General features: G+C 45.2%; 1 protein-coding gene across 2 annotated transcripts in view; it reads right to left on the bottom strand.

The window, feature by feature from the left end:
- Positions 1-27,293, bottom strand: part of LOC137383937 (N-fatty-acyl-amino acid synthase/hydrolase PM20D1-like) — a 75,693-nt gene that overhangs the window by 23,345 nt on the left and 25,055 nt on the right. The window contains exons 5-8 of one of the 2 annotated variants that reach the window (XM_068057349.1): positions 24,917-25,036; positions 16,254-16,329; positions 4,361-4,422; positions 721-799 (exon numbers count right to left, since the gene is read on the bottom strand). In XM_068057349.1, coding sequence (XP_067913450.1) covers positions 721-799; positions 4,361-4,422; positions 16,254-16,329; positions 24,917-25,036 — 337 coding nt within the window. The remainder of the gene's footprint in view (positions 1-720; positions 800-4,360; positions 4,423-16,253; positions 16,330-24,916; positions 25,037-27,293) is intronic. The other variant, XM_068057350.1, reaches the window with a different exon arrangement.

Genomic DNA, 27,293 nt, shown 5'->3' with positions numbered 1-27,293 from the left:
CCCACAGTGCTGTTAGGAAGGGAGTTGCTTTTTTTTTCAGGGGTGCAGTGGGTGTTCTTTACATCCAGTGTTGCAAAAGCACAAATGTTGTAAATTATGTAATTATAATAGACCTACGCATATCTGCGTGAATGATCATACACTCAATGCCACTTCTGGCGGATAATGCTGGAAGTGGCAGTGGTGCAGAAGGGGGCTGGGAGAAGGGTGTGGGTACCAAGGAGCTGTTAAAATCTGGGCTGCTAAGTGGCAGCTGGGTCAAGGTACTGGAGGATATCCATTATCTTGGGAAACATACTCCAGCTTGAGGAGCAGAGGGGGAGAGATTGAAATCAAACCTTCAAAAAGACATCAAATTAAGGAAACTAAATGTTTGTGTAGTCAAAATCTTACAAATATTCCCCCCTAAAATGAATAACTGAGTACAGAAGAGAAATCACATCTCACTATCCTTTTTTGCTCTCCCCTGATATCCCTGCTAATTTCTTCATATCCTTTAACCATTGAAGTTCAGAACTGGCAAATTCTTCGGACAAATTAAAACCAAAACAAAAGACTCTGTTTTGAATCAAGATTCACTGCAGCTTTAGAGAGCATGCACAGGAAGGTCATATTAAATACGGCCAAAGGCCAAACACAGTCGAGACTACGACACAGTCCTGAAATACACTTTTAAAAAGAATGTCTCTGATTTGTGAAAGTAAGTTGTTGATCTTTTACCTTAACTCCAGCATGAAACTCTGTCACTGCAGTGGTTGTCCGGATAATACTGTTGGTACTTGGCTTCGTCTCCATCATTCTATTACAAGGAGATATATAAAAAATAAAAAGGTACGAGTTTTTTTGCTGTATGAGCTCTAACTTTGTCCATCTAACAGGGAAGTAAGTACTATGTATAACCTGCAGGATCCATTGCAACACCTCATAAGAATATAAGAAATTAAGAGCAGGAATAGGCTGTTTGTCCCTTTGAGTCCGCTCTGTATTTTAATAAGATCATGACTCAACACTTACAGCAAATCCACTCTCCCACCCTATCCCCATAGCCTTTCATTCCCTTAGTGTCCAAAAGTCAGTTGACACAGTCTTGAATATACTCACTAACTGAGCTTCCACTGCCCTTTGGGATAGAGAATTCCAAAGATTCACAATGCTTTGAGTAAAGAAATTTCTCCTCATCTCCGTACTAAATGGCCGACCTTTTATCCTGAGAGTATGTCACTAGAGCTAGACTCTCCAGTCGGGAGGAAGCAGCCTCTCAGCATCTACCCTGTCAAGCCCTCTCAGAATTTTACACGTTTCAATGAGATTTCCCCCGCATTCTTCTCGCCTCCAGAGAATATAGGCCCAATCTACTCAGTCTCTTCTCAGAGGGCAACCCTCTAATCCCAGGATCTCACCTCATCAAACTTCCTTCAAGAGTCCCTGCCTCACCCGTGACCTCGACCACCAGAAGCAACAATGGTGTAGGAACACCATCCATCTCCCAGATCCTCGTCCAAGTCACATACAATTTCCTAACTTGGCCATATATCACCTTTGTTTTATTGTTATTGGGCCACCAACCTGGAATTCACCATCCTGCGAACACCAGCAAAGAGGATTGTAGGAGTTCATGGTTCAACAGCGCCTTCTCAAGGCAATTAGGGATGGGTAATGAATGCCAGCCTTGCCAGCATTGCCCAACACCAAGTTAAAAAAGAAATGCGAATTGGCAAAATTCATGCCTGATTTCATAATAAACTTGTACCACATTCCATCTACATTATTTCACTGGCGTTAACCTATTTACTTTAAATTTGTAAAGACACTGCACCCAGAAATACATCGGTCATTTGAACATGAATTTGCTGATCAAAATTTCTGTAAGATCTTGACTATGGTGACTACTAATGTTGTTTGGTTAGCCTCATCTGCAAAGAATAAATAGAACGAGAATCGTAAAGCATTAAAAGAAATTGATTAACTAACAGTGCTGCAACTTTTTAAATTCCAAAATGGTGAGAGTGTACACCTTCACATTTCACTGCTCCACTGTTGGTGGCTATGCTTTTAGCTGCCTGGGCCCTATGCTCTATAATTGCCTATTTAAACCTCTCCAATCTCTCTCCCTCTCTTTCTCCTTCTGTAAGACACTCTTCGACCAAGCATCTAGACATCTGTCTTAATATCTCCTTACGTGACTCAGGGTCAAAAGTTGCTTGCAAGGCTCCTGTAAAGCATTTTGGGATGTTTAGCTACATTGAGTCACTATATTAATATAAACTGTTTGTACAAGGGTTTAAGCATACTGTTCCTCTGCACATTGACTCCAGCCTAAACTAATGGAATGAAGGTCTCTGTAATGTAATTCCACAATGTGAAATGAGTGTGGCCAGTGTCAGGCCTGTTCATGATGGGCCGGTCATTCAGCAGGAAACTCTCCGCTATTAGGTCCGAAAGCGGAGATTCTCCACTTTGGTCCTTCCTGCTACCCCAAAGTAGGAACAAAAACAGGAAGTGCTGGAAATACTCAGCAGGTCTGGCGGCATGTCTGAAGAGAGAAAACAGAGCTAATGTTTCAGGTTGATGACCTTTCATCAGAAGGAGTTCCGATGAAGGATCATTGACCTGAAACGTTAACTCTGTTTCTCTCTCCAAAGATGCTGCCAGACTTGCTGAGTATTTCCAGCACTTTCTGTTTTTATTTCAGATCTCCACCATCCACAGTATTTTGCTTTACCCCTAAAGTGGGCAATCGTGCAGTATGCAATTTTCTGACTTTCATTTGGCAAAACAAAAAAAAATTCTTTAAAAAATGAGTTAGTGCATACGGAATAGATTAAAAATATAAACTTAACAAATTGATGCATTTAAGGGCGATTACATGAGATGGAAAGGAATAGAAGGTTACACTGATAGGGTTAGATGAAGTAGATTGGAAGAAGGCTTGTGCTTGTGCAGCATAAACACTACCATAGGCCAGCTGGGCTGAATGGCCTGCATCTGTACTGTAAATTCCATGTAAATCATTCAGGTATTCCTGCCAGTGTATGGGTAAAATCAGGAGGTAGACTGTCAACTTGTCCGAGCATAAAGCAAGCAGATCGGCTTATGTAAACAGGAAGCGTGTGATTGCGATAGCAGCTGAGCAATTAGCTATGCCAGTTTTACGCCTGGGTGACAAATTTTTTTTTTTGTTAGAGATACAGCACTGAAACAGGCCCTTCGGCCCACCGAGTCTGTGCCGACCAACAACCACCCATTTATACTAATCCTACATTAACCCCGTTTTCTCTACCACATCCCCACCATTCTCCTATCACCTATCTACACTAAGGGCAATTTGCAATGGCCAATTTACCTATCAACCTGCAAGTCTTTGGCTGTGGGAGGAAACCGGAGCACCCAGCGGAAACAGGGAGAACTTGCAAACTCCGCACAGGCAGTACCCAGAACTGAACCCGGGTCACTGGAGCTGTGAGGCTGCGGTATTAACCACTGCGCCACCCAAATTTTGGCAATCAACCCCAGGACCCACCAACCTACATGGGAAAGAGTTTGAATGATGATGTAGATTGATAATCAAACTCTTGTGTGTTCTTCAAAGGATTTGATGCTTCCAAGAGCCAGTAAAGGAAAGTCTTGCATTTACATAGCACTTTTCACAATCTCAGGATGTCTCAAAGTGTGATACAGCCAATGAAGAACTTTGTTTTTCAAAGCATAGTCATTGTTGTAACTTAGGGAAATGCAACAGCCAGTTTGCGCAAAGCAAGCTCCCATAAAGAACAATGTGATAATGACCAGATACTCAGTTTTAGTGATGTTAATTGAGGGATAAATATTGGCCAGGACACCAAGGAGATCTCCCTTGCTCTTCAAAGACCACCACAGGATCTTTTATGTCCTACCTGAAGGGGCAGACAGGATCTTGTTTTAATGTCTCACTTGAAAGGCGGCACCTCTGACAGTACAACACCTCCTCAGCACTGCAGTGTCAGCCAAGTCTCTGGAGTGGGATTTGAACACACAACCTTCTGACTTAGAGACATGGCTAGTAGGATGATGATCTCAGAGAAAAGTAGTACAAGGCCTACAACTGGGAAACATGAATTGGCTGGAACACAGGCTCACCTAAAGCAAGTGGAAAGATGGTGGGAGACATAAAAAGAAAGAAAATGGAGGAATGAAAAAGGAAAGTTAAAAAAAAAAGCACAACACCTCATTTTAAAAGCATGTTAACCCAGTCTGATGCAATGTCCGTAGTTGTGCCTTTGCTTGTTCTTGCCTAGGTCATTGCTTGTCAGGTAGCAGGCCTTGAACCTTTGGTTGGACTACAATCAGATTAATATACTGAGAGATTATTGCTATTACCTACCTGCTAACAAGTGGAGCAAACAACCACAGGTTGGCCATGACTACATTCAGAGGGAAGCGAAGCTGCAAAACAGGAAAGGATGTTTACTAACACTGTACAGATTGAAAGACTAAGATGATGAATATACTCAGTGTCACTAGACGTGTTTGTTCCATCTGTTCTTGTGTATTAATTCACGGACTCGAACTGTACCTACACTTTCTCCCTTGTAGAACCACATCTTTTATTTGCATAGCGCCTATAATGTAGTAAAACATCCCAAGGTGCTTGCACAATGTTTTACCATTTGCTTTTTTTTGGTGATCAGTATGTCCATCATTAAAATAAAGAGTTATCGGTTCATTCTTAGTGTTGAGCCAGCTAGACTCCATGCTCTGAAATTCCCTCTCCACCTCTCGAATGCCCTCCTCCTTAAAGCCCAATCAAGGGAAGAAAAGGACAAAAAGCAGACCCATTGCTTTCCATTGCATGAGCAGCCTGCTGCTGTCTTTCTCCAGTGATCAGATATACATGAAAGGATTAGCAAGGGGGGACTAATTTGGAGAAGCTGTTCGAATGACTACTTCAGTGCTGCAACACGCTATGACTTTATTCAAAAAAACAGAACTGAAGTATAAGCACAGGACAAAGTGATGCTGGGAGACTGTGTGTGATAACGAACAGACTTGCTCTTGGCTTTCGAAACATCGGGAAACCATTGCGGTTTTCACAACCTTGACCTTTACACTGACAATGTTGCACATTAATTTCCCTGCACAAGATAACATTCTGAATTCACACTGAGTACAATCAATTTCTATGATTCTATGACAAATTTCTCCTGTTGGAACAACAGCGATAACAAGATGGAAACCATTTGCACAACCCCCAAACTAAAACACAACAAGAGACAGATAAGGTCAACTTATCTCATAATGCATATGGTGCTTTCACCATTAGCGCCTGCCATCATAAAACTAATATTCGCTTGACACAAGTGTCAGGCGATGACCATTTTCAATGAGAGAGAACATAACCACCTCCCCATGACATTTAATGGCACTGCCACAGTTGAGGTCCCCACGATCAACATCCTCAGGGTCACCAGTAACCAGAAACTGAACCGGCCCAGCCACATAAATGCCATGGTTAATGGAGCAGGTCAGAGGCAATGAGTGACTCACTGGACTTCCCAGAGCCTCTCTACCAATCACAATGTAGAAGTCTGGAGTGTGATGGAATACTCTCCTGGATGATTTGCAGCTCCAACAACATTCAAGAAGCTCCCTACGATCTATAGCACAGCAGTCCACTTGATTGGCAACCCATCCAATGATTTAAACCTTCACTCCCTCCAGCGCACAATAGCTACAGTGTGTATTGTCTACAAGATGCACTGTTGCGACTTGTCAAGGCTTACTTGGTGGTGTAGTATAAGGGTCTGAAAGGGTTAATCCTGACAGTGTGCAAAGAGTACCTCCTACCATGATGATGTAAGCGATCAGATGTGAGAGTGGCTTGAAGCTAGATGCAGCGTGGCTTTGGAGGAGTTACACAGACCAGTATAAAGATGTACCTAGTTATACCGTAATAAATTATCATGTTCTAACTACTCCAGACTAAAGAATCTCTCTAATCTAGATTAACAAACGTGGCAGCGTACCAAATAAGCATACAATAGGTGGCACCTCCCAAACCCACGACCTCTACTGCCTAGAGGGACAAGGAAAGCAAGTGCATAAGAATGCTATCACTTCCATGTTCCCCTTTAAGTCACACACCATTCTGACTTGGACATAAATCGCCATTCCTTCATTGTTGCTGGATTAAAATCCTGGAAATTCAAAGCTAACAGCATTTTAGGAACACTTTCACCCCAGGGACTGCAGCGGTTCAAGAAGATGGCTCACCACCACCTTCGCAAGGGCAATTGGGGCTGGGCAATACATGCCAGCCTTGCCAGTGACTTCCACATCCCGTGAACGAATGAATAAAAAGCTAATGAATGATTTAAAGAGCGGGGTCATAGTTGCACGGGCTTAGTGGAATTTGGCAGCTTGCGCAGTGGCTTCACACGACACGTAACGTGTGGTCAACACTCACTCCCTGAATCACAGCTTTCAGACCCGTATTTCATAGTGTACCAGAACAGAAAATTCAAGCAGCAGCAACTATATCATGTGATTGGAGGCCAATTACACTTGATTACCTCCCCACCCCAAAGATGCCCCAAAGCGCAGCTGAATTGAACGCCTGTAGTTCTGAATTGAGTCAAAGCTGAAATGCCACTAACCTGGCCAAGCAAAAACATTTCAACAAAGTAGCTCCCTGATCCTCAAAAAAAAAAACCCATCAGAATGCCTCCAAAACCTGACAAGCCTGAGCAGCTCAAAAGTACCCTGTACATCAGGAGTCAATTATACATCACGGAGATAGGAAGAACACTACCAGGAAAATAATGGTCTGAGCAAAATTTGTTTCAGTGAAAACCTTAATTTATTCCTGTCATGGAGATTCTAAAATCCAGTTTCTCCTGCTTTGAAGCCTCTTTAGTGACATCACTGTCAAGTGACATCATCAACCAAGAGAGTCTGGAGTGACTCCACACAAGAAGCCACGTCCATGACCTCAAACCAGACTAAGAACCATCCTGGAGCTGTCATGGCCCAAGAAACCATCTCACAGGCTAAGAAATCTATATCCCTGTCCTGCATCTTGAGGGGTTCCTTGGACTGGGCAGCTCCAGTGGCTTTTAGCCCAGCTTGAACTCATAGTCGCCTTTGTTTCATTGAGCCTCACTCTGGACTCTCCCAGTTGACAATGTCACTGGAGCAGTCCCTTGTTAGAAGGGGAGCAGATGTAGGCCCTGTATGCCACTAAAACTAAATTAACATTTCGGCATAACGCAATATTCCTGTCACCCAATTATGGTGGGAGTAATATATAGGTTCTGGCTGGGTCTGAGGTGAGTAGGTGATGAGAAATGGGGTCAGAAGGATAAAATAGTACAAATATATTTGGTAAGGATTTTTAAAATCTTGTAACATATTTTATTTATTTATTTAGAGATACAGCACTGAAACAGACCCTTCGACCCACCAACCACCCAATTATACGAATCCTACATTAATCCCATATTCCCACCTTCCCTTAATTCTCCTACTACCTACCTATACTAGGGGCAATTTACAATGGCCAATTTACCCATCAACCTGCAAGTCTTTGGCTGTGGGAGGAAACCAGAGCACCCGACGGAAACCCTCGCGGTCACAGGGAGAACTTGCAAACTCCACATAGGTAGTACCCAGAATTGAACCCAGGTCGCTGGAGCTGTGAGGCTGCAGTACTAACCACTGCGCCACTGTGCCGCCCTCTATTCTACTAAGACTTCAAAATATGGAGTGAAAGTTTTTGTTTATACTCTCATTCCACATATTATTAGATATTGTTTGTGACACAAGGCTGAATCAACCTGTGACAGGCAAGATGTGACGCCCTTAACATTGCAAAGTCCTATCACAGTGCCACTTTAAGACGTAACTGGCAATACAGGCAGCATAATGGGGTTCCCAACAGCAATAAGGTTCACACAAAGGTGAAAAACATATTTCATGACCACTGCTCCTTTTTGCTAGATATATATTTGAAATACAGAGTAGTATCTCAAAATTTGCCAATGACACCATACTTGATGTGTGGCAAACAGTGAGGATGATATGAACTGCCTGCAACAGGACATAGATAGTCTAGCAGAATGGGCAGAGAGGTGGCAGATGAAATTTAATACTGACAAGTGTGAGGTGATGCATTTTGGCAGAAGGATTAGGGAGAGGGAATATATACTTAAGGGCACAGTGCTAAAGAGTGTGCAGGAACAGAGGGATCTGGGGGTGCATGTGCAGCGATCTTTGAAGGTGGCAGGACATATTGAGGGAGTGGTTAGTAAAGCGTATGGGATCTTGAGCTTCATAAGATGAGACATTGAGTACCAAAGCAGGGAAGCAGGGACAGCGCAGTGGTTAGCATCGCAGCCTCATAGCTCCAGTGACCCGCGTTCAGTTCTGGGTACCGCCTGTGCGGAGTTTGTAAGTTCTCCCTGTGACCGTGTGGGTTTTTTATTTTTTTTAAATGTATTTAGAGATACAGCACTGAAACAGGCCCATCGGCCCACCGAGTCTGTGCCGACCATCAACCACCCATTTATACTAACTCGACACTAATCCCACATTCCTACCACATCCCCACCTGTACCTATATTCCCCTACCACCTACCTATACGAGGGGCATTTTATAATGGCCAATTTACCTATCAACCTGCAAGTCTTTTGGTGATGGGAGGAAACCGGAGTACCCGGCGAAAACCCATGCAGAGACAGGGAGAACTTGCAAACTCCACACAGGCAGTGACCAGAATTGAACCCGGGTCGCTGGAGCTGTGAGGCTGCGGTGCTAACCACTGCGCCACTGTTTCCGCCTGGTGCTCTGGTTTCCTCCCATAGCCAAAGACTTGCAGGTTGATAGGTAAATTCTCTTTCTTTCTTTCTTTGGCCTCCTTATCTCGAGAAACAATGGCTAAGCGCCTGGAGGTGGTCAGTGGTTTGTGAAGCAGCGCCTGGAGTAGCTATAAAGGCCAATTCTAGAGTGACAGGCTCTTCCACAGGTGCTGCAGAGAAACTTGTTAGTCAGGGCTGTTACACAGTTGGCTCTCCCCTTGCGACTCTGTCTTTTTTCCTGCCAACTGCTAAGTCTCTTCGACTCGCCACACTTTAGCCCCGTCTTTATGGCTGCCCGCCAGCTCTGGCGAACGTTGGCAACTGACTCCCATGACTTGTGATCAATGTCACAGGATTTCATGTCACGTTTGCAGACGTCTTTAAAGCGGAAACATGGACGGCCGGTGGGTCTGATACCAGTGGCGAGCTCGCTGTACAATGTGTCTTTGGGGATCCTGCCATCTTCCATGCGGCTCACATGGCCAAGCCATCTCAAGCACCGCTGACTCAGTAGTGTGTATAAGCTGGGGATGTTGGCCACCTCGAGGACTTCTGTGTTGGAGATACGGTCCTGCCACCTGATGCCAAGTATTCTCCGGAGGCAGCGAAGATGGAATGAATTGAGACGTCGCTCTTGGCTGACATACGTTGTCCAGGCCTCGCTGCCATAGAGCAAGGTACTGAGGACACAGGCTTGATACACTCGGACTTTTGTGTTCCGTGTCAGTGCGCCATTTTCCCACACTCTCTTGGCCAGTCTGGACATAGCAGTGGAAGCCTTTCCCATGCGCTTGTTGATTTCTGCATCTAGAGACAAGTTACTGGTGATAGTTGAGCCTAGGTAGGTGAACTCTTGAACCACTTCCAGAGCGTGGTCGCCAATATTGATGGATGGAGCATTTCTGACGTCCTGCCCCATGATGTTCGTTTTCTTGAGGCTGATGGTTAGGCCAAATTCATTGCAGGCAGCCGCAAACCTGTCGATGAGACTCTGCAGGCACTCTTCAGTGTGAGATTGGCCATAGGTAAATTGGCCATTATAAATTGCCCCTAGCGTAGGTAGGTGGTAGGAGAATGGTGGGGATGTGGTAGGGAATATGGGATTAATTTAGGATTAGTATAAAATGGGTGGTTGTTGGTCGGCACAGACTTGGTGGGCTGAAGAGTCTGTTTCAGTGCTGTATCTCTCTATGACTATGACCCGAAGTTATGCTGAACCTCTATAAAGCTCTGGTTAGGCCCCAACTATATTATTGCATCCAGTTCTGGTCACCACACTTCAGGAAGGAGGTGAGGGTCCTTGAGAGGGTGCAGAGGAGATTTACCAGAATGGTTCCAGGAATAGAGGATTTTCGTTACAAGGTTAGAACAAAGAACAAAGAACAGTACAGCACAGGAACAGGCCATTCGGCCCTCCAAGCCTGCGCCGATCTTGATGCCTGCCTAAACTAAAACCTTCTGGGACCGTATCCCTCTATTCCCATCCTATTCATGTATTTGTCAAGATGCCTTTTAAACGTCGCTATCGTACCTGCTTCCACCACCTCCCCCAGCAGCAAGTTCCAGGCACTCACCACCCTCTGTGTAAAGAACTTGCCTCGCACATCCACTCTAAACTTTGCCCCTCGCACCTTAAACCTATGTCCCCTCGTAACTGACTCTTCCACCCTGGGAAAAAGCTTCTGACTATCCACTCTGTCCATGCCACTCATAACTTTGTCAACCTCTATCATGTCACCCCTCCACCTCTGTCGTTCCAGTGAAAACAATCCGACTTTATCCAACCTCTCCTCATAGCTAATGCCCTCCAGACCAGGCAACATCCTGGTAAACCTTCTCTGCACCCTCTCCAAAGCCTCCACGTCCTTCTGGTAGTGTGGCGACCAGAATTGCACGCAATATTCTAAGTGTGGCCTGACTAAGGTTCTGTACAGCTGCAGCATGACTTGCCAATTTTTATACTCTATGCCCCGACCGACAAAGGCAAGCATGCCATATGCCTTCTTGACTACCTTATCCACCTGTGTTGCCACTTTCAGTGACCTGTGGACCTGTACGCCCAGATCTCTCTGCCTGTCAATACTCCTAACTGTTCTGCCATTTACTGTATACCTCCCACCTGCATTAGACCTTTCAAAATGCATTACCTCACATTTGTCCAGATTAAACTCCATCTGCCATTTTTACGCCCAAGTCTCCAACCGATCTATATCCTGCTGTATCCTCTGACAATCCTCATCACTAGCCGCAACTCCACCAACCTTTGTGTCGTCCGCAAACTTACTAATCAGACCAGCTACATTTTCCTCCAAATCATTTATATATAATACAAACAGCAAAGGTCCCAGCACTGATCCCTGCGGAACACCACTAGTCACAGCCCTCCATTCAGAAAAGCACCCTTCCACTGCTACCCTCTGTCTTCTATGACCGAGCCAGTTCTGTATCCATCTTACCAGCTCACCTCTGATCCCGTGTGACTTCACCTTTTGCACCAGTCTGACATAAGGGACCTTGTCAAAGGCTTTACTGAAGTCCATATAGACAACATCCACTGCCCTTCCTTCATCAATCATCTTCGGCACTTACTCAAAAAACTCGATCAAGTTAGTGAGACACGACCTCCCCTTCACAAAACCATGCTGCCCCTCGCTAATGAGTTCATTTGTTTCCAAATGGGAGTAAATCCTGTCCCGAAGAATCCTCTCTAATAATTTCCCTACCACTGATGTAAGGCTCACCGGTCTATAATTTCCTGGATTATCTTTGCTACCCTTCTTAATCAAAGGAACAACATTGGCTATTCTCCAGTCCTCTGGGACCTCACCTGTAGCCAATGAGGATACAAAGATTTCTGTCAAGGCCCCAGCAATTTCTTCCCTGGCCTCCCTCAGTATTCTGGGGTAGATCCCATCAGGCCCTGTGGACTTATCTACCTTAATGCTTTGCAAGACGCCCAACACCGCCTCCTTTTTGAGAACGACATGACCCAGACTATCTACACTCCCTTCCCTAGACCCATCATCCACCAAGTCCTTCTCTTTGGTGAATACTGATGCAAAGTACTCATTTAGTACCTCGCCCATTTCCTCTGGCTCCACACATGGATTCCCTCCTCTGTCCTTGAGTGGGCCAACCCTTTCCCTGGTTACCCTCTTGCTCTTTATATACGTATAAAAAGCCTTGGGATTCTCCTTAATCCTGTTTGCCAATGACTTTTCATGACCCCTCTTAGCCCTCCTGACTCCTTGCTTAAGTTCCTTCCTACTTTCTTTATATTCCTCAAGGGCTTCATCTGTGCCCAGCCTTCTAGCCCTTATGAATGCTTCCTTTTTCTTTTTGACTAGGCTCACAATATCCCTCGTTATCCAAGGTTCCCGAAACCTGCCAAGCTTATCCTTCTTCCTCACAGGAGCATGCTGGTCCTGGATTCTAATCAACTGACATTTGAAAGAATCCCACATGTCAGATGTTGATTTACCCTCAAACAGCCGCCCCCAATCTAAATTCTCCAGTTCCTGCCTAAAATTGTTATAATTAGCCTTCCCCCAATCTCGCACCTTCACCCGAGGACTACTCTTATCCTTATCCACAAGTACCTTAAAACTTATGGAATTATGGTCACTGTTCCCGAAATACTCCCCTACTGAGACTTCGACCACTTGGCTGGGCTCATTCCCCAATACCAGGTCCGATACGGCCCCTTCCCTAGTTGGACTATCTACATATTGTTTCAAGAAGCTCTCCTAGATGCTTCTTACAAATTCTGCCCCATCCAAGCCCCTAGCACTAAGTGAGTCCAGTCAATATAGGGGAAGTTAAATTCACCCAGCACTACAACCCTGTTACCTTTACATCTTTCCAAAATCTGTCTACATATCTGCTCCTCAACCTCCCGCTGGCTGTTGGGAGGCCTGTGGTAAACCCCCAACATCGTGACTGCACCCTTCCTATTCCTGAGCTCCACCCATATTGCCTTGCTGCATGATCCCTCCAAGGTGTCTTCCTCCCGCAGTACAGCTGTGATATTCTCCTTAACAAGTAATGCAACTCCCCCACCCCTTTTACATCCCCCTCTATCTCGCCTGAAGCTTCTAAATCCCGGAACATTTAGCTGCCAATCCTGTCCTTCCCTCAACCAAGTCTCTGTAATAGCAACATCATACTACCAAGTACTAATCCAAGCTCTAAGTTCATCTGCCTTACCTGTTATACTTCTTGCATTGAAACAAATGCACTTCAGAACACCAGTCCCGCTGTGCTCAGCAACATCTCCCTGCCTGCTCTTCCTCTTAGTCTTACTGGCCTTATTTACTAGTTCCCCCTCTAGTTCGGTTGGAAAAGCTTGGTTTGTTCTCCTTAGAACAAAGGAGATTGAGGGGAGATTTAATAGAAGTATACAAGATTACGACAGGCTTAAATAAGTTAGACAAGGTAAGACTGTTCCCATTATCAAATGCTTCAAGGACTAGGGGACACAGTTTGGACAAAAGATGCAGGGGGAATGTGAGAAATTATTCTTTACACAGCGGGTGGTAATGACCTGGAACGGGTGGTGGAAGAGGAGACAATCACTGACTTCAAGAGGAAGTTGGATGGCCACCTGAGAGAAATAGACTTACAAGGTTACGGGGATTAAACAGGAGCAGATTGGCTGCATAGCTCTGTGGCGAGCCGGCATGGACTTGATGGGCCAAATGGCCGCCTTCTGTGCCATAAATGACTATGCACAAAATCTAATATATAGCAGAATAAGTTGGGCCTCATCCAAAAGGCAGCACCTCTGACAGTTCATTGAAATGTCAGCCTGGATTACACACTGAAGGCTCCGGACTGGTGCTTGGAACCCACAACCTCCTGAAGTATAGGTGAGGGTGCTACCATTGAGCCACAGCTGACATCATAGTGGCGATAAGCTAAATGCACCTTTCCCATTTCATATTTCCCTATGTATATCTGTAGCTTTCATTCCCAGGCCTGTACAGACAGATAAAAGTAATAGAATAGTCTTTAAGCCATGACCGATTCTTGAAAAACATGTGTAACGGGCCATTACCATTATAGCAAAATAGTTTGCATAATCATTTTGATTCGCTATTCATAGAAAAATGCCCTTGACATGAGCAGCGAGCATTTGTTGTCCAGCTGTAAAGTGCAGTTTGCTGGGATCAACACACAAACAATTTAGAATATCAAAATCTAAGTGGTTATGACTTTGAAGGGAAATATTGCTTTTGATCTTGCTGTAATCCAGTTTGAAAACATCCTGATATTTCATATACATTTGCAGCATAACCGCAAAAGGAAGGCAATGAGATTTTAGTATAGATAAAAACTGCAGACTAATAGAAAAAATATTCAGCAGCTTAATCCCAAGACATTTCATTGAACTAATCTTACATTGCTAGGATTCTGGTGGTCAGTTCATTCTGATACAAAACAGCCAATTCCCAATGCAGTTGCATATTGCAACAAGCCAAGACAAAATGGGCCTGTTTTTCTGCTTCTTACTAAAGCTACTTCATCGATCCGAACTTCTGCAACTTAAGTAAACTAAAAAATCTAACGATGCTGATAAGACAGGTCAATGCAAAATTTGAAAATATAGAAGAAAGTAAAACCTCTTGGAAAACATGGCATCTGTGTTTCTTTCAGACGTTCTTTGTAAGTTTGACGGAGGATCAGCAGAAACATTGAGAAATGCCATAAATGGCTGTTTACGTTGTTTCTCCGGGTTTTTAAGTTATGGCGTGAGAATGAAGAAATTCTGTGGAAATTCCACCCTCATGGTGTTTAAGCAAGACCTGAACTTATTTTTTGTCTAGTTTTCTCTTTCAAGTTTCCCAATGCCGAAAGCAATCACTTAACAAATAGGTGGGAAGGTGACATGCTCCCATGCTTGTGGCAACTGGCCATTTGGTTTATTGTTTTCTATCAGTCTGGGTAATGCCGCACCTCTATAATGGCACGACTGAAATAAGGAACTCATCCTGTGAGGAAGTAGCAAAGAGAAACTTTACTTCCGAGCAGCCTGCAGCACTGTAAACACTAATGACGTTATTGCAATTCTGACAGTCTCTTAACTACAAAAAAAAGTAGTTACACAAGAAGATCCCAATCTATAAACTAAAATTGCTTCAGGTCTATGTCTGCCCTGAGCTCACTTGGCGCATTTCACTACGTGTTAGAGTTGGTGTTACACCTCAGTCCATGGAAAGAGTCAGAGCTTGCTCAGTTCAATGAATGTGGCAACTCTCCCGCGTTCCATGACAAGTGACATTGGCAAATGAAGGTTATTTGTCACGTTATGCAAAAGAGTTTGTGCTCACATAACTAGCGAGTAGAAGTTTAGAGGCGGTGTTTGACACAATCCCAGGGCTGTTACTGAACTGTATATATTCCGCTAATTGTATATTGCCAATATCAATGTGTACACCACTTGGATTGAATTTTTGTGTGAGAAATGCATGTCGTGACTTAATGTGAATAGTACAACAGGCCACAGATCCAATCGATCTTGTTACCATGATATTTTGCACGAGAAACTACCGGGCTGACCACCTTTCCACATCAAAAAACTGTGGATATCACCTTGTCAGACAAGCTAAAATTAACAATCAAGTTCATTTACCAGTTAGATAGTTACAAAAACAGAAGTCACACAATTCATTAATGTTACGATATTTGATTTTCACAATAATCCAACAGTATAAAGACATATCGGGTTAAAAATCTTTTAACTGCATCTCCAATGAAATGTTACTTGGACAATAATATGAAGATTTGTTCTGCTGCCTTAAAGTAGTAACTGGCAACCAAAGCTGGAACTGGAGATAGAGGGAAAAGTCAAACATAGAATTACATTGAATATCTAGCACAGAACCAGGCCATTCACCCCAACTGATTGGTGTTGGGAATTATAATCCACACGAGCCTCCTTTCACTCAATCTACCTCAACTCAGTCTTTCAGCAGATCAAAGTACATGCAAGGTATTCTGATGAGAAACCCGATGCACAACATATGGGTCCCACATGTGACGAGGCCCAAGATATGCAAACTGGAATTTTGACTAGAGTGCAAGTTCAGTGAAGGTTCAACCATGAGAATTAATTTTTGGCCTTCATCATCACTTTGCTCTAGGCCAAATGGCAGTCAACTTCCATGGTTCTATCTCTCCCCATCTGTGAACATCAAAGACAAATGGCAATTTCTGATGCAGTTAACAGGCAAATAATTTTAATTTTAACTTTTCTCTTTTGAAGATCGAAAAACCTTTTAAAAATACAGCTAGTTCAAAACTGCATTTAAACCACACTATCTATCTAAAAAGTATAAGACAGCAATGTTCCTGTTTCAAGCACAATGGAACTCTGCTTCCAATGCACACCTGATCAACACTTTCTACAGACAGAATTGTACCTGAGAACTCAGGTGTTCAAGCAATCCACGCTCCGGTCCTTGTCCAAACATTCTGGGCATTGGGTTATTTTCCAACCTAGAGAAAAAGAGAAATAATTTGTTTTAGTCATGATCACAAAGTGCCTTTATAAATGTTTGCAAACCTTTTTTTTCCTCAGAATTTCTAGATGGCTACAAATTTCTAGGCTTGTAATTCTGACTCTGCAAAAGGTAATGAACCTCACCAGTCTGTTTTTTAAAAAATCAATGGGTGAGATATCCAAATGGACCTGTATTTACCACTAATTCAATCTAGTTTTTTTTTATTTGTTCACGGGATGTGGTGTCACTGGCCAGGCCAGCATTTATTGCCCAGCCCTAATTGCCCTTGAGAAGGTGGTGGTGAGCTGCCTTCTTGAACTGCTGCAGTCTTTGGGGTGTAGGTACACCCACAGTGCTGTTGGGAAGGGAGTTGCAGGATTTTGATCCAGTGACAGTGAAGGAACGGTGATATATTTCCAAGTCAGGATGGTGTGTGGCTTGGAGGGGAACTTGCAGGTGGTGGTGTTCCCATGTTTCTGCTGCCCTTGCCCTTCTAGTTGGTACAGGTCATGAGTTTGGAAGCTGCTGTCTAAGGAGCCTTCATGCGTTGCTGCAGTGCATCTTGTAGATGGTACACACTGCTGCCACTGTGTGTCGGTGGTGGAGGGAGTGAATGTTTGTAGATGGGGTGCCAATCAAGCGGGCTGCTTTGTCCTGGATGGTGTCGAGCTTCTTGAGTGTTGTTGGAGCTGCACCCATCCAGGCAAGTGGAGAGTATTCCATCACACTCCTGACTTGTGCCTTGTAGATGGTGGACAGGCTTTGGGGAGTCATAGATGAGTTACTTGCCGCAGGAATCCTAGCCTCTGACCTGCTCTTGTAGCCACAGTTTTCATATGGCTACTCCAGTTCAGTTTCTGGTCAATGGTAACCCCAGGATGTTGATAGTGGGGGATTCAACGATCGTAATGCCTTTGAATGTCAAGGGGAGATGGTTAGATTCTCTCTTGTTGGACATGGTCATTGCCTGGCACTTGACACCTTGATACCCTGATGTCATGCTGTCTTTTTGCATGAGTTACTTGCGAATGTTACTTGCCACTTTTCAGCCCAAGCCTGGATGTTGTCCAGCTCTTGCTGCATTTCTACATGGACTGTTTCAGTATCTGAGGCGTCGCTAATGGTGAACATTGTGCAATCTTCAGCGAACATCACCACTTCTGACCTTATGATTGAAGGAAGGTCATTGATGAAGCAGCTGAAGATGGTTGGGCCGAGGACACGACCCTGAGGAACTCCTGCAGTGATGTCCTGGAGCTGAGATGATTGACCTTCAACAACTACAACCATTTTCCTTTGCGCTAGCTAAGACTCCAACCAGTGGAGAGCTTTCCCTCTGATTCCCATTGGCTCCAGTTTTGCTGGGGCTCCTTGATGCTGTACTCGGTCAAATGCTGCCTTGATGTCAAGTGCAGTCACTTTCACCTCACCTCTTGAGTTCAGCTCTTTTGTTCATGTTTGAACCAAGGCTGTAATGAGGTCAGGAGCTGAGTCTAAGAAACTCTGGGTGAAATAAAATCTCCCGTTAGCCCTATGCATTTTATGGAGTTGCTGGAGTTTCAGCCACCTGTGGCTGAAGTCACCTCTGACTTCTCAGCCAGATGGTTGTAAGTTCAAGCCCCATTGGAGGTCTAGAGCACAAAATTTAAGGATGACATGCCAGTGCAATACTGAGGAAGTGCTGCACTGTTGCAGGTGTGCCTTTTGATAGAGATGCTAAACTGAGGCCCTGTCTGCCCTCTCAGGCGGGTGTAAAAGATCCTATGGCCCTATTTTGAAGAAGAGCAGGGGAGTTGTCCCCAGTGCCCTGGCCATTATTTATCCCTCAATCAACATCACAGAAACAGATTCTCTGGTCATTGTCACATTGCTGTTTGTGGGAGCTTGCTGTGCACAAATGGCTGCTGTGTTTCCTACATTGCAATAGTGACTACACTTCAAAAAGTATTTCATTGGCTGTGAAGTGCTTTGGGATGTCTTGTAGTCATGAAAGGTGCTTTATAAATGCTACAGTGAAAATGATCAGCTTCTCTTGTAGGCCCATTCGGAAAGTTGTGGAAAAGAATTTCTGGAATGTTCCAGGCCAGTACTGTAGTCCATTAACTGCATTCCCAGCCCATTTACACCCGAAGCATTGCAGCTGAGCCTACCAAAAGTTGGGACTCTATATTTGGTGGAACTCAGAAGGCCCTATTTCAACCCAGTAGAAACCAAATGGGCAAGCAGTTAAAAATCAAGGCAGCCACTTACTCGTATTGGGACGCCATTTTAATATCCTGTTTTTAGCAGGGGACTGGGGCTTGTTACATTTCAGAAAGCCAGTTGTTTAATGATTAAACTGGTGCCAAGCCTTACTCAGTCTTACATTTATTGAAAAGTAAAGATTACTAATATATAACTCCTAACTCAAACCATCCACCAATCTCATGAAGTGTCTGTTTATAAGTGCTCAAGTAAGACCCCAATTAACACCCTCCACCTGCATATAATTGAACACAATTGAGATACAATTAACAGGGCTCCCACTGGGTGGGGTGCAGGAGGTTCGGCTTTAAATGTGCAGATCGGGCTGTAATTCAAGTTTAATCTCAGGCTTGAGTGGGGAGGCCATTGTGTCTTCCTCATCAGGCTGATTTGGTAGCAAGTGGATCCGGGACAAGAAGAGGCCCAGAAAAGTAAGCGATTGAAGAACATTTTTGTTTTACATGTGGGCCAGGAGAGCTCCTCTGGGCCCCTTGGGTTTCCCCTGGCCGAGCTTCCTTAACACTTCCAATTGCTCTAACCCCGGCTGTGATGCCGTCCCGACCTGTCCCTGGCCCCCAACACCCCCATTCAATCAACTTACCCAACTGGCCGGGACCGCTACTTCAGATCTCCAGCTGCCCAAAGTCCCGCTCCTGCCCATTGTCCTGTTAGAGCTCCGTCTTGGGATCGGACAGGAGGCTCAATGCAAAAATGTAGATGAGGCCCAGGTGTTAAATTGACAAAGTGTCATGCTGTGGGGGAACAGGTAGACAACTTGCCATCCATCTTGGCCCATTTTGGCTTCATCCTCGTTTTAAAATCAGGGCTTCAGTATTTAGCATAGTTTTTAAAATCCTGTTTTTGACTGCATTGCCGAGCAAACTCGACAAGAGCAAACCGCTTTAGAACTGAACATTTTCAAAGAACACAGCCAGGAGTCAGTAAATAGTGTTCCCTGACTTGACAATCATTCTTTTCATTCCATGGCTGGTTTCCATTTCCTGATCCTTTACTGTAGCTTTCCCCACTGAATTATGGACATCTTTTCACTTTCAACACTGTAACAAGGATGCAAGCTAGCAGGACTGATCTGAGAGATTCCAACTGGAATACGTCAAAGTTCCGAAGAAGGGTCGCTGACCTGAAACATTAACATTGCTGCTCTTTCCACAGATGCTGCCAGACCTACTGAGTGGTTCCAGCATTTCTTGTATTTATTTTATATAATACGTACAAACCGTTTCACAGTTGGTAGTATGGGATAGATTTACCCAGGAAAGGGCAGCGTTGGAAGTGCAGGGAACTCGACGGCTTTCAATGCATTTGAGATGTTGCCAGAATGCACGCAGTAAAGTAAAAGTAAAAAAAACAACTTGCAATTATATAGCGCCTACGTGGTCACCAGTCCCAAAGTGCTTGAGAACCATTAAAGTACTTTTGAAGTGTCTCTTCTTCTTCTTTGGCCTCCTTATCTCGAGAGACAATGGATAAGCGCCTGGAGGTGGTCAGTGGTTTGTGAAGCAGCGCCTGGAGTGGCTATAAAGGCCAATTCTAGAGTGACGGGCTCTTCCACAGGTGCTGCAGAGAAATTTGTTTGTCGGGGCTGTTACACGGTTGGCTCTCCCCTTGCACCTCTGTCTTTTTTCCTGCTAACTACTAAGTCTCTTCGACTCGCCACACTTCAGCCCCGTCTTTATGGCTGCCCGCCAGCTCTGGCGAACGCTGGCAACTGACTCCCACGACTTGTGATCAATGTCACAGGATTTCATATCGCGTTTGCAGACGTCTTTAAAGCGGAGACATGGACGGCCGGTGGGTCTGATACCAGTGGCGAGCTCGCTGTACAATGTGTCTTTGGGGATCCTGCCATCTTCCATGCGGCTCACATGGCCAAGCCATCTCAAGCGCCGCTGACACAGTAGTGTGTACAAGCTGGGGATGTTGGCCGCCTCGAGGACTTCTGTGTTGGAGATACGGTCCTGCCACCTGATGCCAAGTATTCTCCGGAGGCAGCGCAGATGGAATGAATTGAGACGTCGCTCTTGGCTGACATACGTTGTCCAGGCCTCGCTGCCATAGAGCAAGGTACTGAGGACACAGGCCTGATACACTCGGACTTTTGTGTTCCGTGTCAGTGCGCCATTTTCCCTCACTCTCTTGGCCAGTCTGGACATAGCAGTGGAAGCCTTTTCCACGCGCTTGTTGATTTCTGCATCTAGAGACAGGTTACTGGTGATAGTTGAGCCTAGGTAGGTGAACTCTTGAACCACTTCCAGAGCGTGGTCGCCAATATTGATGGATGGAGCTTTTCTGACGTCCTGTCCCATGATGTTCGTTTTCTTGAGGCTGATGGTTAGGCCAAATTCATTGCAGGCAGCTGCAAACCTGTCGATGAGACTCTGCAGGCACTCTTCAGTGTGAGATGTTAAAGCAGCATCGTCAGCAAAGAGGAGTTCCCTGATGAGGACTTTCCGTACTTTGGACTTCGCTCTTAGACGGGCAAGGTTGAACAACCTGCCCCCTGATCTTGTGTGGAGGAAAATTCCTTCTTCAGAGGACTTGAACGCATGTGAAAGCAGCAGGGAGAAGAAAATCCCAAAAAGTGTGGGTGCGAGAACACAGCCCTGTTTCACGCCACTCAGGATAGGAAAGGGCTCTGATGAGAAGCCACCATGTTGAATTGTGCCTTTCATATCGTCATGGAATGAGGTGATGATACTTAGTAGCTTTGGTGGGCATCCAATCATCTTCTAGTAGTCTGAAGAGACCACGTCTGCTGACGAGGTCGAAGGCTTTGGTGTGATCAATGAAAGCAATGTAGAGGGACATCTGTTGTTCACGGCATTTCTCCTATATCTGATGAAGGGAGAACAGCATGTCAACGGTCGATCTCTCTGCACGAAAGCCACACTGTGCCTCAGGGTAGACGCGCTCGGCCAGCTTCTGGAGTCTGTTTAGAGCGACTCGAGCAAAGACTTTCCCCACTATGCTGAGCAGGGAGATTCCACGGTAGTTGTTGCAGTCACCGCGGTCACCTTTGTTTTTATAGAGGGTGATGATATTGGCATCGCGCATGTCCAGGGGTACTGCTCCCTCGTCCCAGCACAGGCATAGCAGTTCATGTAGTGCTGAGAGTATAGCAGGCTTGGCACTCTTGATTATTTCAGGGGTAATGCTGTCCTTCCCAAGGGCTTTTCCGCTGGCTAGAGAATCAATGGCATCACTGAGTTCCGATTTGGTTGGCTGTATGTCCAGCTCATCCATGACTGGTAGAGGCTGGGCTGCATTGAGGGCGGTCTCAGTGACAACATTCTCCCTGGAGTACAGTTCTAGGTAGTGCTCAACCCAGCGGTCCATTTGTTTGCGTTGGTCAGTGATTATGTCCCCTGATTTAGATTTGAGGGGGCGATCTTCTTGATGGTTGGCCCAAGAGCTCTCTTAATGCCATCATACATTCCTCTGATGTTTCCAGTGTCTGAGGCCAGCTGAATATGACGGCATAGGTGTTGCCCGTAGTCGTTTGCGCAGCGCCTGGCTGTTCATTGTGCAGTGCTTCTGGCTGCTTTAAGTGCTGCGGATGTTAAATCGCTGGGGGCTTTCTTGTAGTTCAACAGTGCAATGCGCTTAGCGGCTATGACAGGTTCCAGCTCTTCATTATGAGATTGAAACCAGTCTGCATTTCTCTTTGCACTTTTGCCGTAGGTGGTCAAAGCTGACTCATAGATGGCGTCTCTGATGTGGGCCCACTTGGTCTCAGCATCCCCTGTGGGAGTGTTTTGAACGGCTGTTACAAGTGAATTTAGAAATTTTTGTAGCAGCTGTGGGTGAGAAATTCTGCTCGTGTTGATGCGCGGGTGGCCCTTCTGCTTGGAATGATGCAACTTCTTTGGTCTGAGTCTAACCTTGCTGCACACCAGGGATGGTCGGTGTCGCAGTCCGCACTGTGGAAGCTGCGTGTGATTTGAACACTGTTTAAGGCGGCTCGCCTTGTGACAATGAGGTCTAGCTGGTGCCAACGACGCGATCTTGGGTGCCTCCATGAAACCTCCATGAAGTGTAGTTGCTGTTATAATGTAGGAAACATGGCAGCGAATCTGTACACCGTGAACTCTGTACACCGTGAACTCTGACACACACGAAAAGCATGGAATATGTTAAAGCAGGGAAACAAACATCCTTTTCAGTCAGGGAGGCAGAACTGTGCAGCTTGCAGACATCTCCACGCGTGTCTTGGTTGCTTGCCATGTTATGAGCTTTGGTCAAGTACAAAGGGATCCAAATTAATGAGTTTTTCTACTCTTCTGCGGTCTGTCCCATAAACAGAAGTAAGTCCTTCTGCACCCTCAGCACAAATTTCAGTTCAGGCGATCTACATAGTGTATGATGTACATTAGAACGAGACTCTATTGCCAAACTGTTGCAGATAAAAGGCTATTTTTTTGTTTTTGCCCATATTTGGCTCATTTAGATTTAGTCCTCCATCCATTTTGATATTAAGATCAGTGGAAATAATGGACCCCTAAAAGGTTGTTTCTTCATCTGCATTTAATGTTCTGATGGTGAGTTTCCCATCTGAGCAATGTAATTTCAATAGGGAGCATCACAGAGAGCAGAATTTAATACATCCTCACAAGGATGGAAGTGGAATTCTGGAGAAAGAGTGATATCCAACTCAGGGTTGTCTTATGCACCTCTAGGTTACAATAGAGACTTGACAGAGGTCTGGGGGTGGGGGTGGGGTGGATTAGCACCACATCTTGCATTTATAAAACCTCTATAATTAATAACCCAAAGAGCTTCACAGGAAGAAAGAAATAGACACTTAACCTTTTCTGGGTGCGGTCAGAGAGGCGTCTATAACTTACATACATCCATACATACGAACATACAAATTAGGAGCAGGCGTAAACCATTCGGCCTGCTCCATCATTTGATAAGATCATGGCTGATCTGATTGTGGCCTCAGCTCTACTTTCCTGTCAACTTGCTATAACTTTGACTCCCTTGTCAATCAAGTATCTATCTAACTCAGCCTTAAAAATATTCAATGACCCTGCCTCCGTTACTCTCTGGGGAAGAGCATTCCAGCCTCTCAATCCCCTGAGGAAAAAAATGCTCCTCATCTCTGTCTTAAATGGCAGACCCCTAATTTTTAAACTGTGTCCCCTAGTTCTCGTCTCTCTGATAAGGGGAAACAGCCTGTCAGTCCCCTCAGGATCTTATGTCTCAATAAGATCATCTCTGATTCTTCTAAACTCCAATGGACGTAGGCCGAACTCATCCAACCTCTCCTCATAACATAATCCTTTCAACCTAGGAATCAGTCGAGTGAACCTTCACTGAATTGCTTCTAATGCAATTATATGTTTTCTTAAGTAAGGAGACCAAACCTGCACCCAGTACTCCAGATGTGGTCTCACCAACTCTTTGGACAATTGTAGCTGAACTTCCCTACTTTTATATTCCATTCCCCTTGCAATAAAGCTTGGCTCAAAGAGGATGTCTCCCAATGCATCCAGTTCATTGTCAGCTACAAATCACTCAATGGTCTGGCCCCATCAGAAGGCTTTTAAAGGCAGAGGGACCGAAGGGTTCAAGGAGGCAGAAAGTAGGGCTGATACAGCTGAAGTTTCTGTCATGGATGGTGCAGTAGAGGGCACGTACAGGAGGACAGAATTGGAGGACCCCAGAGGCCATGAGATAGGACAGAAGTGTGGAAAAGGTATTGGAGGCAGGATGGGGCCAGGCCATTGAGTGATTTGTAGCTGACAATGAACTGGATGCATTGGGAGACAGGGAGACAGTGTGGGATGGTGGGAACAGAGGCGATAGGCGAGTGGGTCTTGCGTGGGTGAGGATGCAGATGGCCAAGTTCTGGGCAAATATGAGTTTCGTGGAGAGTGGAAGTCAGAGATTGGAAGGCTGGTGAAGAGGGTGTTGGTGAAATTGAATCCAGAACTGACAAAAGCATGCACTAGGTTTCTCAGTTGTGAGGTAGGGGCAGAGTTAGGCGATGTTGCGAACAGGTAAGCATCCTTCCAGCAGGAGATGGTATGTTGCACAGAGAGATCAAAAAGAAATGGTTAGAGAGAATCTAACAGACTGCCTTCAAACTTGAGAACTTACTTCTTTAATAAAACATCAATGTATCATTCTCTGCTCACTACTATAGGGAACTGAGAACAACCTGAAAAATTACACAGGGGAGGAAACAAGGTGCTAACTAGTATAGAAGTACCATTGGAATCAAGTGACACATACAGAAAAATACACATTGTAGTAAAGCTATTGAAAAAAGAATGAAGTGATTTAGCTCCATGCACCAGTTTCTCACTCACTTGGACACCGCAGCTGCCAAGATTCCAATGCTGGACTCTTTCGGAGGCATCGAGGAATGGCCAGTGGGCATGCTCACACTCAGGCTAATGGTAACATATCCCTTCTCAGAGGTAGCTATACTGGAGAGAATTAGACACATGACATTTTTAAAATTAAAATTCAAGTTCATTGCCTCCATGTTAAACCAAAAGCAAGGAAAACAATGATTGTGTTGTCTACTACAAAGAAAACTTGCAGTTATATAGCGGGCTGGATTTTACCGAGCCCCCAACGTGAGCTCCGTGGCAGTGGGGGGTGGGGGGTGGGGGGGGGGGGTGGGGTGGGGGAGGGCAGCGGAAGATGGGTCCGGCAAAAGCCTGCCGTGGAGCTGGACGCCAGGAGGACCTGGTGGCGGTGAGACTCCATGGCGGTCCCCCTGCTTCTGGGCAATGGGACCTGAATATCAATATGTAAATCAATAAAATGAATAAATTTAAATGCACTCACCTCCAATCTTCAGGGCCCGCCGTGATCTTCACGCGGCGGCCAGCACTCCTGCACCTTTACTTCCCCATCTGGGAAAAGCAGGCGTGACACTGGTGGGGAGGAGGGAAGTTAAGATTTTTAGTGCTGAGGTGGGGGGAAGAGCGGGGTCAAATAAACGTAATAAGTGTAGGGGATGGTGGGAAGGGGTGAACTTTAAACTTTGTGCAGTCTGCGGGAGAGACGTTCAGATTTCCAAGGTGGGGGAGGGGGGAAGGGCAATTAGTTAATGTAATTGTTATTGGGGGTGGGAAAGGGGTGTTATAATTTTACTTGGTAGATTTTGTGGGTGATACCACTTTAAAAATTCAAATTGACCAGCAGGGCTGGCTGCCCTTTAAAAACGGCGCCAGCGCCTGCGCACAGACTGCTGACGCCATTGCTGGCATCAGACAGCCAGCCCCCTCCATGTGAGTGAGTGGGGGTGTGGGGGGGGGGGGGAAAGAGAGGTCACCCCTGCTATTTAAATGAGCTGCCGCGCGGTCCGCCATTTTTCTCGCCCGCCACTGAGGGTGGCGGTGGGCTCTTAAAATGCAGCCCAGTATCTTTAACCCTGTAAAACTTGCCAAGGCTTTTCACAGGAGCATTACCAAGCAAAATTTGACATCAAGCCACCTCCAACTGTTGCTCAATTTCATGACACTCCCACCTGTACCTATCAGGGGTGAGCTGTGCCAGGGGTGCTGCAAAATCAATGACTCTGTCTGCCGCTCTTTGGGAATAATGAACAATGGCACATTCACCTCCTTCCAGACCTACCAGCGAATGCCTTCAAAAATTCAATTCTAAGAAACCTTTTAGAACAATGTGTCAAGCATTAGATGCACTGTATCACTCTAGCAGTGCATTAAACCTGTCTTTAGTGAGAGAGGCTGTCCATCAAGACAATAAAGTCCATCACTGAAATTTCTGCAGCAGTTTCTCAGTGAGAAATTGGGAGAACCAGTGGAGAACTTCCACTGTTCCACCAGGGTTTCCACTGATCTTCCACTGCAGTTGTAGCAATAGAGCTGGGGGGCTCCCGTGGAAATTCAGGCAATGTTTTCCTCGGAGCACACACAGCAGAGGCCTGGAGTATCTATCCTGCAATGCAGTTGCCACATAAGAAACCGAAGGCAGATCATGGGCCTTTCCACATCATTTCACCATGGCTGAAACTTGACCAATGTTCTTCCTGTGTGATGGGATATGAGAAGTGCCTAATACTTGGTCTGATACAAAGCTGAGCTCTGCTGGAGGGAGCTGTGTAAATGTGGCTATGATTACCTTCAGGTAGCAGAAAGCGGAGAATCATGTTTGTTACATAGATATTCTTCAGTCTGTATCCCAAAACAGAATAGGACAAAATAGTCATATAGTTTTACAGCATAGAAACAGGCCCTTCGGCCCAACGCGCCTGCGCCGACCATAAAGCACCCGTCTTAACTAATCCCATTTTCCAGCACTTGGCCCGTAGCCTTGTATGTTATGGTGTTTCAAGTGTTCATCTAAATACTTCTTGAATGTCATGAGTGTTTTTGCCTCTACTACCTCTTCAGGCAGTGTGTTCCAGATTCCAACCACCCTCTGGGTGAAAAAATTTCTCCTCAACTCCCCTCTAAACCTTTTCCACCTTACCTTAAATCTATGCACCCTAGTTATTGACCTCTCCGCTAAGGGAAAAAGTTTCTTCCTATCTATCTTATCAATGCCCCTCATAATTTTGTATACCTCAATCATGTCCCCCCTCAGCCTTCTCTGCTCCAACGAAAACAACCCCAGCCTATCTAGTCTGTCTTCATATCTGAAATGCTCCAGCCCAGGTAACATCCTGGTGAATCTCCTCTGCACCCTCTCCATTGCAATGACATCCTT

This window comes from Heterodontus francisci, chromosome 25, assembly GCF_036365525.1.
Source record: "Heterodontus francisci isolate sHetFra1 chromosome 25, sHetFra1.hap1, whole genome shotgun sequence".
NCBI classification, from domain to species: Eukaryota; Metazoa; Chordata; class Chondrichthyes; order Heterodontiformes; family Heterodontidae; genus Heterodontus; species Heterodontus francisci.
This window is presented reverse-complemented; position numbering and strand designations above follow the sequence as displayed.